Below are 17,589 nucleotides of genomic sequence, written 5' to 3' on the forward strand. Positions count from 1 at the left end.
TCTGCCCTCACCCCTCTCCCTCCCTCCCAGGACTAAAAGGTTCCTTTTGTCCACATTTTCCACCCAACCAGCTTCTGCATTCAAAGAATCATCTTCCATCACCTGAAGTAGGATATCACCAAACTCATCTTGCCCCTTCCTTCCACTGTCAACATTCTGTAGGGACTGTTCTCTGTGACACCTTGGCCCACTTCTCCATGTCTCCTAACACTTCCACACTCCCCATGGCATCTTCCTATGAAATCTCAGATGGCGTAACACTTATCCTTTCACTGTGCAAAACTCCAAACAAGCCTTCAAATGATGCAGTGTTTTACTTGTACTTCTTTAATCTAGTCTGGTGTTTTTGCTGCTCACATCACTTTTGCTTCTAATTTCCATCCTTCCATCACAATGTGGTCTCTTTTTATTCATAGAATCCCTACAGTGTGGAAGCAGGGCATTCAGCCGATCAAGTCCACAATGACCCTTCTTCATTTCCCATTGCTAATCCACCTAGCCTGCACATCCTTCGACACTATGGGCAATTTAGCACGGCCAAACCACCTAACTAGCACACCTTTGGACTATAGGAGGTAAACAGAGAACCCAGAGGAAACTCATGTAGACACGGGGAGAATGTGCAAACTCCACAGTAATCTGAGGCTGGAATCGATCCCAGGTCACCATTACCATCAGGCAACAGAAATCACTGAGCTAACTGGGTGACTGCTTTGTGGAACACCTTCACTCTGCCTGTACAAATGGCCCCAACCTTCCAGCTGTTTGTCATTTCAATAAACCATCCTGCCCGTATGCCAAAATGTCAGTCATGGTCTGTTAGTGTTCCAGTGAAGCTCAATGCAAGTTGGAGCAACATCATCTTATTTTCTGCTTAGTCACAGTACTCAACTACTCCATTACTCAACACTGATTTCAACAACTTCAGAGCATGATCTCTGCCCTTGTTTTTGATTACAGGCCTTCCCCCCAACCCTAGCTATGTCTTGTAGGTTTTGCTCTCAGCAGACTATTCCCATTTTCTCCTTTTCACACATGTACTTTACTCCTATTTTGCATCTCCATCTTTCCCTTACCACCATTATCATTTCTTTTGTCTTTTGCTCTGGATATCCTCACCATCTAATCCATTTGCTCCTCTGACCCTTTGACAACAGCACAAAGCCACCATTTCCCATCGCCTTTCAGTTGTGACAAACAGTCGTATCAAAGTTGAAATTTTAACTGTTTCTCCTTTCAAAGCAGCTGCCAGAACTGCTAAGATTCTCCAGCACTTAAAGCTTTTATTTTTAAAGTAACTTTAAAGATCTTTTCAAGGCTTTAGACCACATATTTGTGGAGGTTGCAGACAACAATTTTTGAAGGGTGACTGTTTTTCTCTAAAAAGTAGTGATGAAAATGTCTAAAGACGCAGCAGTACAGGAAAAAAAAGTCAAAGAAACTAAGAAAAGTTCAGCCATGGTCTAATTTTTGATGAAAACTAAAAACAAACTTGCTTTATTTCCTCAATATACATGTATGTGTGTGTATATAGATTTAGATATTAAGAAATAAGGTCTGGAATAATTTTGAATCAATAATCCTATTCAGAGAGGGTTAGTCCCATCCAGATTGATTGTATTAAATCATCACAGAAAGATGATTTTACATCTAAACAGACCGAGCTTGATTGAACAGATTAGATTGGATGTGGATTTGATGCACTGGAGTTATGTACTACAATGAAATATCCAAAAGTAGAAATGTTTGAATGGCAAATAAAGTACTGAGAATGTTATGAAAGAAAAAGAAAGCACCGTTAAGTTACTATCCTTGGGTGACCCAGAGAGAATGAAGTTAGACAATTTTAGCAAGTCTCATACATTAAGTTTCCTGATAGGTTTTCAACCACAGCTACTCCATGTGGTTTAGGTACACCTAAAAAGTTTCTAAGGAGGATGTTCTAGGACACTGAAGCAGAAACTATAAAGGAATGGTAACACAGTGTCAAGCTAAAATGGAATGCAACTTGGAGGGGAATTTGACATGGCTGTGTTCCTCTGGATCTGCTCTCTTCATTCATTTAGTTGGTACATATTGCAGTATTAAAAGATGCTGTTGAGGAACCTTGGTGAGTTGTCAGTTTACAGATGGTACACACTGTCAGCTAGTGATGGAGAGAATGAATCTTTGAACTGGTAGATGGTGTGTCAATCAAGATTTTATTTTTGTCTCTGTGTGGTGCTAGGCTTCTCACATGTTATTGGAACTACTCTCATCGATTGCCGATAATCATATTCTACACGTCAAAAAATAACTTGCATTTGTGCCCGCATCTTTCTTGCCCTTAGAATAAGGCACAGCCAATGAACTACCATTTGAAGTGCAGTTGCTGTTGACAAGCAATGTTATTATTTATATGCAGCCCGGATCTACAAACAACTTTGACTTCCTCGAAATAGTAAATTATGATCAGAAATTTTAAAAGTCTGCAATCAGATAAAAAAGGGCTGATTTGGATGAGTACACACAAAAAAATCAAATCATGTTATCAGGTAGATGTACTTTCACATTTTAGGATTTATAACTAATTATTTTGCTATTAATCATTAATATCAGTCTTCAATAATATTCATTGTAGTTTAACAGCTACTATGGTCAATACTGACATAGAAATAAAAGGATAAACATAAAATCAAATACAAGAGAGTTTTCAAAGTATTGCAACATAAACAAGCACTGTACTAGCAAAAACCAGTACATCTGTTTACAACTCTCACAGCTGTGAATTATATGAACATTTTAAATTTGAAATTTCAGCAGTATTAAGTAATACATATCGCTACATAAACCTGTTTTCTTTCCAGCCTCTGGAGAGTGTAAAGTCAGCAATAAAGAAGACTAGGTGATGGATTTACCTCATGGAACCATTCGTTTGTTTGAAAAAAAAGTATTTTAATTAGACTTTGAGGGAAACAAACTTTTATATGCAAAAGAAAAGTTAGGCTTTCCCTGGAATTTTATTTTCCAAAAGTAAGTTTTTATGAGTTATGAAATTTGTTATTTATAAATGTTATTTGAGGAAAAATGAATATTGCTTTAAAATATCACTCAAAAATTCACTAGTTTATAGTAAAACCTTTGTGGTCAAATTCAGATGCAATCAAAGCAGGAAACAAATTTATTCTAATTATATGGTTCCAACTACTTCTAAGCCCACACTCCAACTGAACCGATTAGTTGATAATGATAACCACCTTTTTTTTATTCTTAAACATCAACAAGACATCTAGGAGGTTAAAACAGGAAACTGATGGTAGGAGGTTGAGACTGGGAATCATTGTGGACCATCTCAGGTGATCAGTTAGAAGCTGGATGAATGCTACAGGCAGAGAGTAGGGGAGAGACAGAGGTCAGAATAAGATAGAAATCAGGGCTAGAGGTAGAGATTTCCAATTACAGCAGAGTAGAAATTGAAGGTTTCCACAAGGGGCATTTGGAGCATTCTGCAAGTGCTCAGAAAGGCACTTACCTTGTGGAGCTGGTAGTCTCCACATCCACCTTCCATCTTTTGGTAAACTTGTATAACAGATTAAAACCTGAACTGGACTCCCAATTGCACAATGAAGGATTGATTTACACATTAATATTTTCCAACCTCTCCAACATAGGACCATTGCCGAAACAAAGTTAATGGGCACACGTGTTGCAGATTGGGAATCCATCTGCATATGCATGTCTGTATCATCATACTCCAACTCTCTTGCTTCTCGTTCATACTCTTTCCCCATTTGTTCACATTAATTTTGCCATGGTACACAGAAAATCAGATTCCTTTAATTTACAGAGTGTTAGCTGTGTTGAAGTCCATTGTTTGCTAGCTGCATTCTGGGTTATTAAAACTAAGTAAGTCGGCTTTCTGCCAAATAATAGTTCCCAAATCCTCTTTCATTTTCTTCCATAAAATAAGATTTTTTTTGTTCTCAAACTGAATTTGCAGCATGTAAAGGTAAGGAAAAATATTAGAGGATAATTTCAACATTATTGATCTTACGTATCTATTCATGGTTCAAGAGCAAAATGTTTTTCTTTTTGAATTATTTGCACATGGTCAGATACATTTCATCGCACCCATTTTAGGTACACAAAGGCTGAGGGTACGATGTTTGTGTCTAGTTCCTGAGGCCTGTGTCAGCTTTGTATGAGCAACATGGCCTCTTTCATCAAACCAAGTAGTGAGGAATCATTGAAGATGAGCTGACTGGAGATGTATGGGAAAACAAAACCTGTGTAACAACATTAGAAACTAATGGGGCAAATCAAGAACAATAATTAGGAGAGGGAGAGAGAGTGATGGCTCACATATATTGTACGTTGGTTTGGGAATGTAATGCATGTAAATCCAGTGACAAGATGCAAGTTTCAGCTTATTAATTCATTACTACACTAGCACCAAACTAGTTACCTTGAGAAGGCAGAAAAAGTCAAATGTACTGAAAGTTCAACCAAATAATCTGAGTAGTCGAGCACTTGTTTTGCACCCCAAATCATTAGCTGCACCCCACTGAGAGCTCATGCACACTTCTCCCCAAAATTCCAAGATAATCCCAGACACAAAAAGGTCTACTCAATCTGCATCCTCTGCCACTACCACTGCCACCATTCAGTGGAGCTGCATCACAAATGTAGCGCCCATGCAGAAGTCAGTACGACCGGCCAACTCTTCCTATTTCTTTTGATGCAACATTCAGCTAAGTACACCTAACTTACTTTGCAAGGCATGGAGTGTTGCTGGTGGCTGCCTCAGGGGAAAGTCAATCATGAACGGTGGGCCTCAAAAAGGTGGTGGGCCCTTGATTTGCCATTTTTCCAAATTCAAACCATTTAGTGCCTGTTTGAGGAATGGGCAATGCACAGCTTGAAATATGTATCCACTTTCCACCCATTGCACTGGAGCATTGGTAGGTCCATTAGTATAAGGAAACTGGCACTGTGAAGCCAAATTTACAGTTTGTAGACTTGAGTCATTTTTGTGACTCACGCCTCACAGGAATGTAAATTTTGGCACAAATGTTTGGTGACAGTAGCTTTCAAGGATTCCCACTTTGAATGCTGATATAAATGCTTAAGCCCCATCACAGAATTTTTTTTAAGAAAGCATGCTTCTTACTACTTTGAGATTCTGTGGACTATATGTTCAACTACTCCTGTAAAATAAAACTGTCTGCAATGACATTAGGCTTATTTCCACATCTCCAGTGGCTCATGACTTTTGGTCTCCAAACATTAGGTCATTTTTTCACCTTTAATTCCCAAAAGGCTGCAAGATCACTGATTTTGTTTATCCTGATGCTGCTGCAGGTTTACATTCTCAATGTATCACTTCCCACAACTGAATCTGTATGTTCGCTCTCCTTATTTCAAGGCTTTGATTTTTTCCCATACATTTTATATAATTTAAAAAGGAAGAACCTCTTGCATTATAACAGCCCAGCCAGCATGTTTTTGGTAAAATAATTTGAGGCACCTTCAGCAACTGAACATAAGGAATTATTTTACCCAAAGAATTTTTTTTCCCTGAGGAGTTGGAGCCTGTGCCATGACCTAATAGAGGTTCATAAAATCATGAGGGGCATGGGTGGGATGAATAGTTAAGTTATTGTTTCCCAAGGCAGAGGAGCCCAAAACTAGAGGGCATAGACTTAAGGTGAGAGGGGAAGGATTTGAGAAGGACCTAAGGGGTTACATTTTCACGCAGAGGGTAGTGCATATGTGGGAGGAGCTGCCAGAGGAAGTGGCAGAGGCTGGTACAACTACAACATTTAAAAGGCATCTGGACAAGTACAAAAATAGGAAGATTTTAGGAGGATATGGGCCAAATGCTGGCAAATGAGATTAGGTCAGATTAGGATGTCTCGTTGGCATGGATGAGCTGGGCCAAAGCGTTTATTTCTGTGCAGTGTGCCTCTATGACTCTTTATCAATTTGTTGACAATAGAAGATAAGCTCAAAGTCATCAAGAATGAAGGAACAAACAGAGGAGTGTTAAAGAGCAAGAGATCAATATCATATCCATTTGCCACTGTCAAAACAATAAAGGCACTATAAAATTCTAAGGAATAAAATTTATGAATATATTTCAAAAGATATATTGGAGTTCAGATTATTTTGAATTCTTCAAATGATTAAACTGCTTCAATGTTAAATAAGTGATAGTTTTCCAAATGTCTGAGTAAGTCTTGTGCAATTTTATTTACTGTTGTAATAAAATGTTGGAGGAGAAAGGCTTGCTGCCAACACTTTACTCTTGCTGCAAGTAAGTATAACAGTGCTATGGGAAATTCTTTTGTTGTCTTAGCTCGAATTGTTAAAATTCATATGCTTGGATATGATCTTGTTTAGGTGAAATGAAGAAAACCCATATGCTTCATCATTCTCTTTCTTTGAATCTTTCATCATTCTTTACTTCATTGTTTCTGTGATGATTCTAAAGCCTTAAGAATGTACTTTGTCCTGGTTTTATTTATGAAGTGACGTTGAGACAGAGGTGCCAAACAGTCCACTCTAAGCCAATAAATAGCTGTTGGGATTTGGAAGCTGCTGTACATCTCTCCCTGCTACAGAAAAAGGCTTGAGTTCTCTCACTCTCTGAGTTTGCTCTTGAAGTTCTTTCCTCCTGGACTGGAGAAACATTGCATGTCAGACAATCTATTTCACTAAATTTATCTTTGTCCATGGTCTGTTTATGGGATGTTACCACCTTGGAACAGCTAATCAGTGGTAGTTGACATATACATTATCTTGTTAAGTATTTACATGGAGTTACAGTTAAGCTAATTTTTAATTCTAATTTTGCCTAAATTTTAATTGGAGTATAAGAATAAAGTGTATATTGCTTTAAGGCTGTAGTTTGACCAAATGAATTGCATCCTGAACACAATGCCTTACCCTTGCTTTTTAAAATAATAAACATTGGAATCTAGGCTTTCTTTTGAATAAATTTGGAGGGGGTTTGGGCTGGTCCATAATTTTTTCCCATTCTTGAATTCCCATTGGCTGGGTCACCCAGTTTCATTTCAAAATTCACTTCTCAACCATTTTTTCCAGTTTAACTATATTTATTCTCTGTCAGCAAAACCATTTATAACTGCTTAATAACTAGCCTAGTTGTTTTTGTCCCTTTACTCCTCAGAATAGTTGTTTTCTCTTGTCACAACATAGATATCATTAGATCACGATAGTAGACGCGAAAAAGTAGGCCAAATCAAAATCACGTACGTACAGAAAAATCCAAATGATTAACAGAAATCAATTCTTAAAGGATCCATTGGATGGTATCCATTCAATGCATTACATAAAGAACACAACAGGCTAGTGCCAAAGGAACACTGTACATATCCATACACTCATGCTATTATCATTAAAAATTGCAATTTAAGCTATTATTTTGTTCATAACCTGCTAACAATGACAGGAAAACAGTTGGAGCAATAAATGTCTGTCCAAGCCAGATTCCTTGGTACTCAGATCTTGAAGGAAATGTTAAATTTTGCTGCGGCACCTTTTGAACATTTTCACAACGTTGCACTTCGTTTGTTTCAGATTGAAATGTTATGTCAGTTCTGTGGTCTTTGCTTTGGGGAGTCAAGAGGTAAGTAACCTTGCATTGAATTCCCTGTTTACTTTTTTGACCAATGGTAATGCCCAGGTATTAAGTATCTCATCATAGAGAGAGACTAGTACGAGGAAAATATAATCTGCTCCATTACTGCTAAAACTTCTAGACGCAAGCTTGCTGTTCCGCACTTGCAACAGAAAAAGAAATGATAGGGAAGCTCTACTGAAAAATTTCTAAAAACCACATTGTGAAATATTGTATTCATGTAAATTCTGTTGTTCTATGGGACGGCAATAAAAATACAATAACCCTTTTTATGAACAGATGGATTATGGACCATAAATTAGTGAATTGATGCAAAATTGGCAATATAAATAAATACAGGAAAATGGGGAGCTAAAATTTCGTCTTTGTTTTCCCAGCATACAAAGTCTTCACTTTCACTTCTTGTTAGATTAAAAACATGGATGGATGTTCCTGACTTAAGGAGGTGTTCTTCCCCCCCACCCCCAAGACAGACATTCTTTCAGCAACCTCAGAACCTTGTATATTCCGTTAACAACACCTATTATGACACCACAGGTCAGCGGTGTCAAGACCATAATTAGATCAACACAAGCATGTTGAATCATAGAGCACACTATGATTAAATAATATTCTTCTGCTCCTATTTCTTACACATTACTCCTGTGTCTCACACAAGGCGAGCTGTGCGTGTCCGCGCGTGTATATGTATCAGTGTGTGTGTTTTTACAGGTGGAAGGTGGTGTGGGGAACACCTTAAATCAGGAACGTATATTCTGAAGAGAGTATGAATGGGTTTCTGAACAGTATGCTGATGATTCAACTAAGGATTGGATTAACTTGCATTTGGTTATATGTAATGAGAAAGAGCAAATTAGTAACTTTGCTATAAAGAATCTTCTGGCTAATATTAACTATAATATGATCAAATGTTATATAATGTTTGAAAGTGACATTATTCCTGCTGAAATGAGGATCAGAAATCTGAGCAAGGAACCTATCTGGTATGACAGGCAGGTTATTTAAAGTGGTTTAGAAAAATATACAAAGATTTGAAAACAGACAGAAAATGGCTAGCATTTAAAGGAAAAAAAACTGCAATAGCTAAAACGGATATACATTGATCTAAGGCACAAGCAACAAAATGAAAAGATGAGTCAACCATGGTTAATCAAAAAAAGTTAAAGACTGATTTAGATCAAACGAAGTACCGATAAAAATGCCAGAAATATCAATAAGCCTGAAGAACGGGGGCAATTTGTGACCTGAAAAAGAAGGGTCAACAAATTCCTGAGGAAAGGAAAAAGAGAATATGAATGCAGGCTATTAAGAAACATAAAAATGGACTATAAAAGCTCTATTGATATGTGAAATGAAAAAAAAATGGAAGGATAAATAAGGCCTGTTGCATATGGGGACAGGGATATTCATAGTGGAGAAAATACTGAAAATCTCCAAGAAATACTACATGACCAAGAAATTTTGCATAAATGAAGAGTAAAAAGAAATTCGTATTACTAAAAGGGTAGTACTAGTAATTGAAAGTTTAGGTGGATAGAGGGATGACAAATCTCATACATCAGATGTGGTTCACCCGACAGTTTTTACTGAGGGAACAATAGAGGCAATAGACTCCTTGGTGGTTATCTTCAATAATTCTTTAGGCTCTGGAAAGGTTCTTGCTGATTGGAAGGTACCAAACGTAACCCCATCATTTAAGTACAGGAAAAGAGCATAGTGAGGGCTACAAGTATTAGTTGTAACGCTATATTAAGAGAAATGTTGGAATCTTTAGCGAAACATTTAGAAAAAATGTCAAAATGGGGTGGAGTCAACATGGGCTTAAGAAAGGAAAATCCTGATTTCACAAATTTGAGAGTTATTTTTGAGGATGTTATTTGCAGTGTTGATAAAACAGAACTTTTGGATTTGCTGTATTTCAATTTTCACAATTAGAATGCATGGGATAGGGGAAATATACAAGTACGGATTGGGAATTGGTTCATAGACTGAAAGCAGATAGTGGAAATAAATAGATCACTCTCAGGATGGCAAGCTGTTACTAAACACCGCAAGGGTCAATCCAGGTAAAAAAATCTATATATTATTAATTTAGTGTGGGCTAATTGTAATGTTTCCAATTTTTTAGATGGACACCAAACTGGGGAGGCCCAATGTGTGAAGAGAGTGGAAGGAGACTTGAACAGGACTTGGAGAGGCTGTGTGAATGGATTAGAACATAGCAGATGTAAGTAACTGTGTAGTTATTCAATTTGGTAGTAAAAATAGAAAGGAAAAATGTTTCCTAAGTTGTGAGAAGTTGGGAAGTGCAGGTATCCAAAGGGTTCTGTTGTCTTTGTTCATGAGTCATTAAAAGCTACCTTGCAGTTTAACAAGGATCTAGAAGGTTAAAGAGCCATATCTGGTTGGATAAAAGTAGGATTTCTTTCCTAGCTGCTGACTCTTGAGCCAAGAGACACAATTTCAACATAAGGGATTGACCATTTGGGACTGAGATGAGAAGGAATGGTTTCACTCAGAGAATGTGAATCTTTGGAATTCTCAACTGCTGAGAGCTTTGGAACCCAATTAGAACATATCCAAGTCAAAAACTGATAGATTTTTAGAGAAAATGGCATTAACAAAAGGGAGATTGTGTAGAAAAATGACATTCAGGAGATGATTAATCACTACCTAAAATGATAGGACAGGGCGTGATGGACTGAATACTCCTTGTTGCTATGAGGCATGGGTCAGGAATCAAATCAATTCCTGACAGCTTGATCTACCCTCCCGAGTGGCATATCTATTCATTGCATTTCTCTTCATCAAAGTCAGGGACAGTTTGGAGTGGGGGCATGAAAGTGGGTGGATGTCAAGTTCATCAGTATTCTGATGATGAATGGGGCCTTATTCACCATGATGTTCATACCCCATGACTTTCATATTTCATGTTCACTCACCCACATCTCATTCACCTTCATCCTATGTCCAATCGCCACATCATCATGTCTATTCATACATACACATTTTCCCTACCTTATGTCCACCACTCTAGTATACACTACATACAGAACTGTTGACCCCTACAACTAATGATGGCCATGAAACTGAATGTTGTTTCTGTCAAGCTAAACAAACAAAACTTCAAAAAAAATCCTCTAGGTTGGCCATAAAATGCAACATAGATAAATCACAATTCCCTTTGATAGCTATGTTTACAGTCCCTCATGAGTTGGATCCAATAAGGTTTGAAGTTCAAGCAAGCATGCATTATAAGATTCTGCTGAATCACTGACCCAATCACTCCTGCTAAACTAAATACATTAGTGGAGTTTAGAGCTCAGTCAAGCAGTCATAATGGGATTCTGTTGCACTACAGAATAAACAAAGGCTCTAGTGCTGAGTATGGAAATCAGTAAACTAATAATTGACTTCAGTCATTTGTTTAAGCTTAGAAGGTGGAAAGTAGCTGTCAGAGTTGTTTTCTATTTCAAAGACTGAAGGGTCAACTGGGAAAAGTCATATCAGAGTATCAATACTGTTTCATTCAGGATGACAATTTATTCATTGAATAATGCACTGCAGTATTTTTGTACTTTACCCATGATGCTCAATTTAGTTCTTATCTGTTTTAACAGAAAAATTTCTATCATTAATCAATGTGTTAAGAACACACTCAACTGATTATACAGCATTACATTATGTTCTGAGAAGTTGTCAATATGTTTGAACTTACTTGTAAACAAGTTCCTGAACCCAGACGAGGTTTTGTCTTATGGTTCACAACACTGAATCATTATGAAATATGTTGCTTTTGGACTCTAGCTCAACCCCATCAAGTGTGTTAGGCTTCTAAACTGCTAACCCTGCAATGGAGCTAACACAGATTAGGATGGGCTTGGGGACTGTTCCCGCTCCCATGCTGATCAAACAAGCTGATGGTCAGAAGAGGGATAGGACCTCTTTCTGTCTTATTTGTCCCCGCCCATTGGGTTTACTACCAGTCAGGATGAAAAATCCAGCCTAAGGTCTACTTCATCAGTTTCTATATGAGGAAGTATATTTTGAAATACCATTATTCCAGAAACTAGCCTGAAGTAAATTAATTGAGATAGTATGTTTTTAAAAGAAAGAGCAACACTTAATTGAGTTATAGATAACACGCATACATAAATATGTTTCCAATGCACAGGAAATAAGACAAACATGGGATTCTTTTTTATTCTTATTCTCCAAAATCTTTATTAAATAGGAACTACAACACTGATGCTCATTTTGCAAGACATTCAATTGATAAAAGTGTGTAAAATATTAAGACTTACCTTTCTTTTCATCTTTTCCTTCAATTGATGATTTATCATAGGAGCAAGGACACCGTCCTTCACATTTGACTGAGATCTGCTTGCCTGAAACACACGCTTGATATTCCAGTTTGCACTATAAGAAAACAAAGTAACAAAACTGAACACTCGCTTAAACACAAATGAATTATTCAAGAAACTGCAGTTTACATGCTTTACAATACATTTTTAAACAATACACCTAAATATAGATACCAACACAAAGACCTAGATTGTGTCAGCAGTAATAGGGTATCGTGTGGACCTGGAAACAAGTTACTTCTTATTAATAAATGATCTTTCATTTTTCACTAATTTTTCTGGCACCTAAGAATGTCAATCAGATATCTTACAGGTATTTTTGGTGTACTAGTCACTGGAGTGAATCTTAACGTTGTGTGATTGCGTAAAATGTGATTCATGAAACCACAGATCAGTTTACATCTCTCCAGGTTTACCAAAGAAATTGGGAATTCTGCAGAAGAACTGAAACATCATACAGTATCTCATAAATTCAAAGTTACACCATGACTGAAGAAATTTTTTTTGACATTAGTCCTGAAAATACCTTTAACTGGTTTATCCTATTTGTCAATTTGTCCTGCATACATTTCATACTTTATTTTACATAGTATTTTTAAAAATTCTATAACATCATCTTATGTTTAACTTTAATGAAATCCAAGAGTGTAACTTTAGCCTAATTATACTGCACAGAAGACCCATTTGAACCATTAGCATGCACATGCGCTTAAAAGGAAGCAGTAATTAATTTCAAGCTCCTGCAAAATGTGCTTTTCAGGTATGTACACAATTGTCTTTTGAATGTCAGGCAAAGACTCTCCAAGTATGGAAGACCCAATTCTCTAACTTAGCGGCAGCTGCTTTAATAGAACTAAGTTGCCAAAATCTGATGAAACATACTAATCCTCAAAATAGTGCAAGGTACTGACATGGTCTGCAAATATACAGCGTTTTTACAAAGTAATGCTTTTGAAATATTGTTATAACATTTGCACAATGGGCTGGACAACGTCTGCAAATGGGATCTTGTTGTCCAAGTGAGATGTTGGGAGATGGTGATGGCAAGATATCCTTAGTCATTGGTTCTTTTCTTTATTCATTCACGGGATGCAGAAATTGCTGGCTAGGCCAGCATTTACTGTCCATACCTAATTGCCCAGAAGGCAGTTAAGAGTTAGGCACACTGCCTTGGTCAGGGGTGTGATGTAGGCCAGATTAGGTGAAGATGGCAGATTTCCTTCCCTAAAGGATATTAGTGATCCAGATCAGTTTTTGTGATAATCAACAAAGGTTTGTTCAAAGTTATCATTAGACTCTTAATTCCAGATTTTTACTGAATTCATATTCCATCATATACTATTTGAATCTGGGTCCTGAAAGCATCTATGGGGTCTCTGGATTAATAGTCTAGCAATAATAAAGCCATCACACTCATAGGGTAGCTGAAAACCATAGTAGCACAATGGGCTGCACGACGGGCCATAGAAATATCAGTGCGTCTGTTGGAGAAAACTGTCAGGAATAACCATTGCAATATAACTGGTGGGTCACAGCTTGCCGTTTCTCAGGCTGATGATTTTTATTTATTGCCTTCTTTAATTAACCTCTTAGCCCTACACCTATTTCATCTTGCTATCATCCTCAGGTTGCAATGAAACCGGTTTTTGTCCTTATTCTGATGACTGCATACCATGCTATATATATATATATACTATGAAAATTTATCTGGAACTGCAACTGCATCTTGTCCAATTATAAAAGACAACTTCTGCCAGAGTGAAAAATTGCAGCTGTGATAGGTTTATCATAGGCTTCAAACTCAAGAAACTTACGTGAACTCAGATCCCTCGAGTAAAAATGAGGATCATATTTGTTGCCAATCTACTGCTATTACCGCACTCAACGTAGTTTTCTATAGAAAATGGTTCTAAGGATTTTAAATCAACCAGTGTGCTTTACTGCAAGCATTGCTACTAAACTAGTTGTTCAGTTAATCAACATTATAACAATAAGCCTAAAAATATAACACTGTTCCAATCCCAGAAAAAAGCACAAGGTCATGTCAATTTGAACAATCAAATCATTGGCGTGCTAGATAGAGACCTGAAACCATATTGTGCAGTGAACTATGATCCAGAGAAAGTTCTTTTCACAAGCACTAAGAATGGGTTGTATGATTGGTCATATTCTACTCAGGGTGCTCAGTTATTACCTGCCCGGTGTTCATGCCATTTTTCAAACTAATGGAATCATAAGTTTCTAAGTTAATATGATGTTCCATTATAAATCAAACTCCAAATATAGGGTGGAATCTTATGATGTTGGAATATGAACATGATCCGGATCCACTTGTGTGTCCTGATCACACTCTGGGTGTTAGGTGTCTCCCTGCAAGATTTTCTTTCAGACAACTGAGAGCAGGCTTTAGGAGACAATGGGTTAGTCCCTGAAACTTGTTGGCTTCAATTTAAGAGCTTCTGGTCTTGGAAGGACAGCAGCCTCACTGGCAGAAATAAGTACTGCCAGTGTGATGACACATACATTTTGAGGTCCCCTCTGAAGCAGTATTATGTTGAAACTAAACACTGATCACAAGTGGCCAACCTCTATGGAAGAAAAACTTCTCTATTGGAAGCCGGGCAGCTGCTGTTGCAGCTCTGAGCTTGACTCACATTTGTGAGCTCCTTTGTCATGAAGAAACTGCGACAGTATCTGCAACCAGTTCACTCATCAACACTTAATCACCTAGGTCGACTACTTCTCATTGCCCAGTAGGAAGCCTCTGCTGGTGATACACCTTTGAGAATGCATCAGCCATTATCGACCCAGCACTGACATCTATGTAATTTCACCCAATCTCATCTTCAAGTCCACTCAAGACTTGAGGCAGGGTCTACCATTATGCACAATAAATTTCACCATCTGCAACCCACACTAATGTTTAAAACAAGTTTTTTTGCAAATGCATTAAGTGCAGCAGTTGAAAAAGTACGTACAATAAATCATTCATTGTGTACATGTGTCGCTTATCTTCATAGAGTTCTTGATAATTCTGGAATACTATAATTTATAATATAATTCAAGCTAATTAAACAGAAACAGGAATGCTTTATTCTGAGACTGTGTTCCCTGTTTCTAGACTGTATAGCTAGAGGAAATGTTCCTTTTGCATCTCATCTGTCTGTCCCTTAAATGCTTAAAACTCTTAATCTGTTGCCCTGCCAGATATATACTTAAAAATCAGCACTTTCAACTTTGGGTGTACATTTCTCTGTGCCTCAACTCATCGACTTCATTGTCATTTTTTTTTTTAAACTGTCTTGAGGCCCTTACTAAAACCTTGTGATAAGCCTTGCCCTAACACAGGGCAGAATGTAAAATTTCCACCTTGCAACTTTGGAATTGCCTAGTTCACGAATGTTGACAGTCACTGATGCCAGCTTGCTTGGCACACGCAAAAAGATACAACTAAAATATTTAATCACAGCTGGTAAATTCAAATTTTCCTCAAATTCAAAGATTTCTTAAAACTATATTGTCTGGAATGAATATAAAAAATTAAAGCCTAAACTCAATCCCTACTTTCTTGCCACTCTGATGGAATTTGTGTTGTTGGGAAGATTATTGATCACTGGTATTGATCTGAACATTCTGTTGGGCCTATTCAGAGGGCAGTTACATCACTGTGAATCTGGAGTCATACATAAACCTGATTGAGTAAGTGTGGGTAGGTTGCTGCCCCCCAGGATATGAATGAACCAGATGGGTCTTCACAACAATCGACAATTGACCACGGCTTCCTTCCTGGGACTAGATTTCAAATGCAGATCTGTTTAATAATTAAATTTAAATTCCACACACTGCCACGTTGGGATTTGGACCTGTACGCCCAGATAATTAACCAAGATTTCTGGATAATTATCCCAATGACAGAAGCACTGTTACCTGTTGGATTGCAATGGTACATAACTTAATAGGTGTCAGCTTGGTAAAGCAAATAGTAAGAACTACAGATGCTGGAGTCAGAAACAAAAGAGTGGAGCTGGAGGAGCTCAGCTGGCCAGCCAGCATCAGATGAGCAGGAAAGCTGATGTTTCGGGTTGGGACCCTTTTTCGGAAATCGTGAGGGGGATGGGGGCTCAGAAATAAATAGCGAGGGGTGGGGCTAGGGAAGACAGGTGGGATGATGATAGGTGAATGCAGGCAGGCAGTGGTGGGGATTGGTTAGTGGGTGGATATTTGGGAAAGAAGATAGACAAGTTTTGTCGGGTCAAGGAGGCAGGAGGGAGGAGGGGTGGGGCTGGGGAAAGGTAGGTGGGGTGGTGTTAGTTTGGATACAGATAGAGGGTAGTGGGGATTCCTGCACTTCCTACAAACTGAGAGGGTGGCCAAGGGCTCCCATGTGTCCAAAATATGCCTCCCTCTTCATAGCATACATGGATAAGTCCCATGTTACAGTGGCACCATCCCTCACCTCTTCCATCTTCTTCCCTTACCTTTCTCCAGCCCACCCATCCTCCCTTCCACCTCCTTGACTGGACACAACCTGTCCATCTTCTCTCCCAAAACTTCCTATGTGCATTTACTTATCATCATCCCACCTACCTTCCCCAGCCCCACGCCTCCTCTCTCTATTTATTCATCAGCTCCCTTTCCCCTCCCCATTTCTGAAGAGGGTCCTGACCCAAAACATCAACTTTCCTGATCCTCTGATACTGCCTGGCCTGCTGTGTTTTTCCAACTCCACACGGTGTTGAGCTTGATAAAGTCACTTTGAAATCAGTAGAGTATTGGTCCAGATCTGACTCCAGGGATGGGAGCACATCACAAGGTTTATGTTTCAGGACAGTATTGCAGGAATATGTTTTGTTGGGGTTACCAAATAATAGATATGAGATAAACACTTCTGCTTGTTCCAGACGATGTAAAAGATCCTGTAGTATAATTTAAGGGAGGCCTGGGGTTCTCAGTGGTCTCTTCCTGAAGTACGTCCTAAACTCTCCATTCCTTTGACTGAGACCTCTTGGGTTTAATATTTTCCCCATGAAGTTCTGTTCTGCCTTAACCAACTAGGCCACAAGCTCTGTAACTTTCTTGCTCTGCCAAATATTGTTGCTTTTCGAAATATCTGAGGAACTATGAACAAAATGGAACTCTGCAATCATCAACAAACATTGTCACTTTCGAAAGAAAGTGACTGAAGAAGTATCATCCCAAGAAAATTATGGGACTGCACTGATCGACCTCCAATGTTCACTGTCATCTCACGATTAAGATATTAACCAGTGACTTCCACCTTACCAGTGTTCCTTGATGCCACACTCAGTCAAACGCTACCTTGCTATCACAGGCAGCCATTCTCACTTCACTTCTAATATTCAGCTCTTTTGCCCATATTTGGACTAAGGCTGTAATGAGCTGAGTGGTTCTTGCTGAATCAAAACTGAGAACAAGTGATCAGATTATAAACAAAATGACACGTTTGATCAGTTTGCTGCTCATTGAGAATAGACTGATGGAATAGTAATTCTAGATCAGATTTTTCCTATATTTTGTACACTGAACGTAGTTATTTTTTCCGGGATTGGCATTTAAATGTCA

The 17,589-nt window shown here is 38.2% G+C and overlaps 1 protein-coding gene across 2 annotated transcripts in view; it reads right to left on the minus strand.

Annotated features, from left to right (window-relative positions):
- The window catches only part of LOC125453033 (testican-3-like), a 477,228-nt gene that overhangs the window by 140,125 nt on the left and 319,514 nt on the right, over window positions 1–17,589 (minus strand). For both annotated transcript variants that reach the window (XM_048532099.2, XM_048532093.2), the window contains exon 6: window positions 11,947–12,061. In XM_048532099.2, the coding sequence (XP_048388056.1) occupies window positions 11,947–12,061 (115 nt within the window). The remainder of the gene's footprint in view (window positions 1–11,946; window positions 12,062–17,589) is intronic.

Source organism: Stegostoma tigrinum, chromosome 1 (assembly GCF_030684315.1).
Source record: "Stegostoma tigrinum isolate sSteTig4 chromosome 1, sSteTig4.hap1, whole genome shotgun sequence".
NCBI classification, from domain to species: domain Eukaryota; kingdom Metazoa; phylum Chordata; class Chondrichthyes; order Orectolobiformes; family Stegostomatidae; genus Stegostoma; species Stegostoma tigrinum.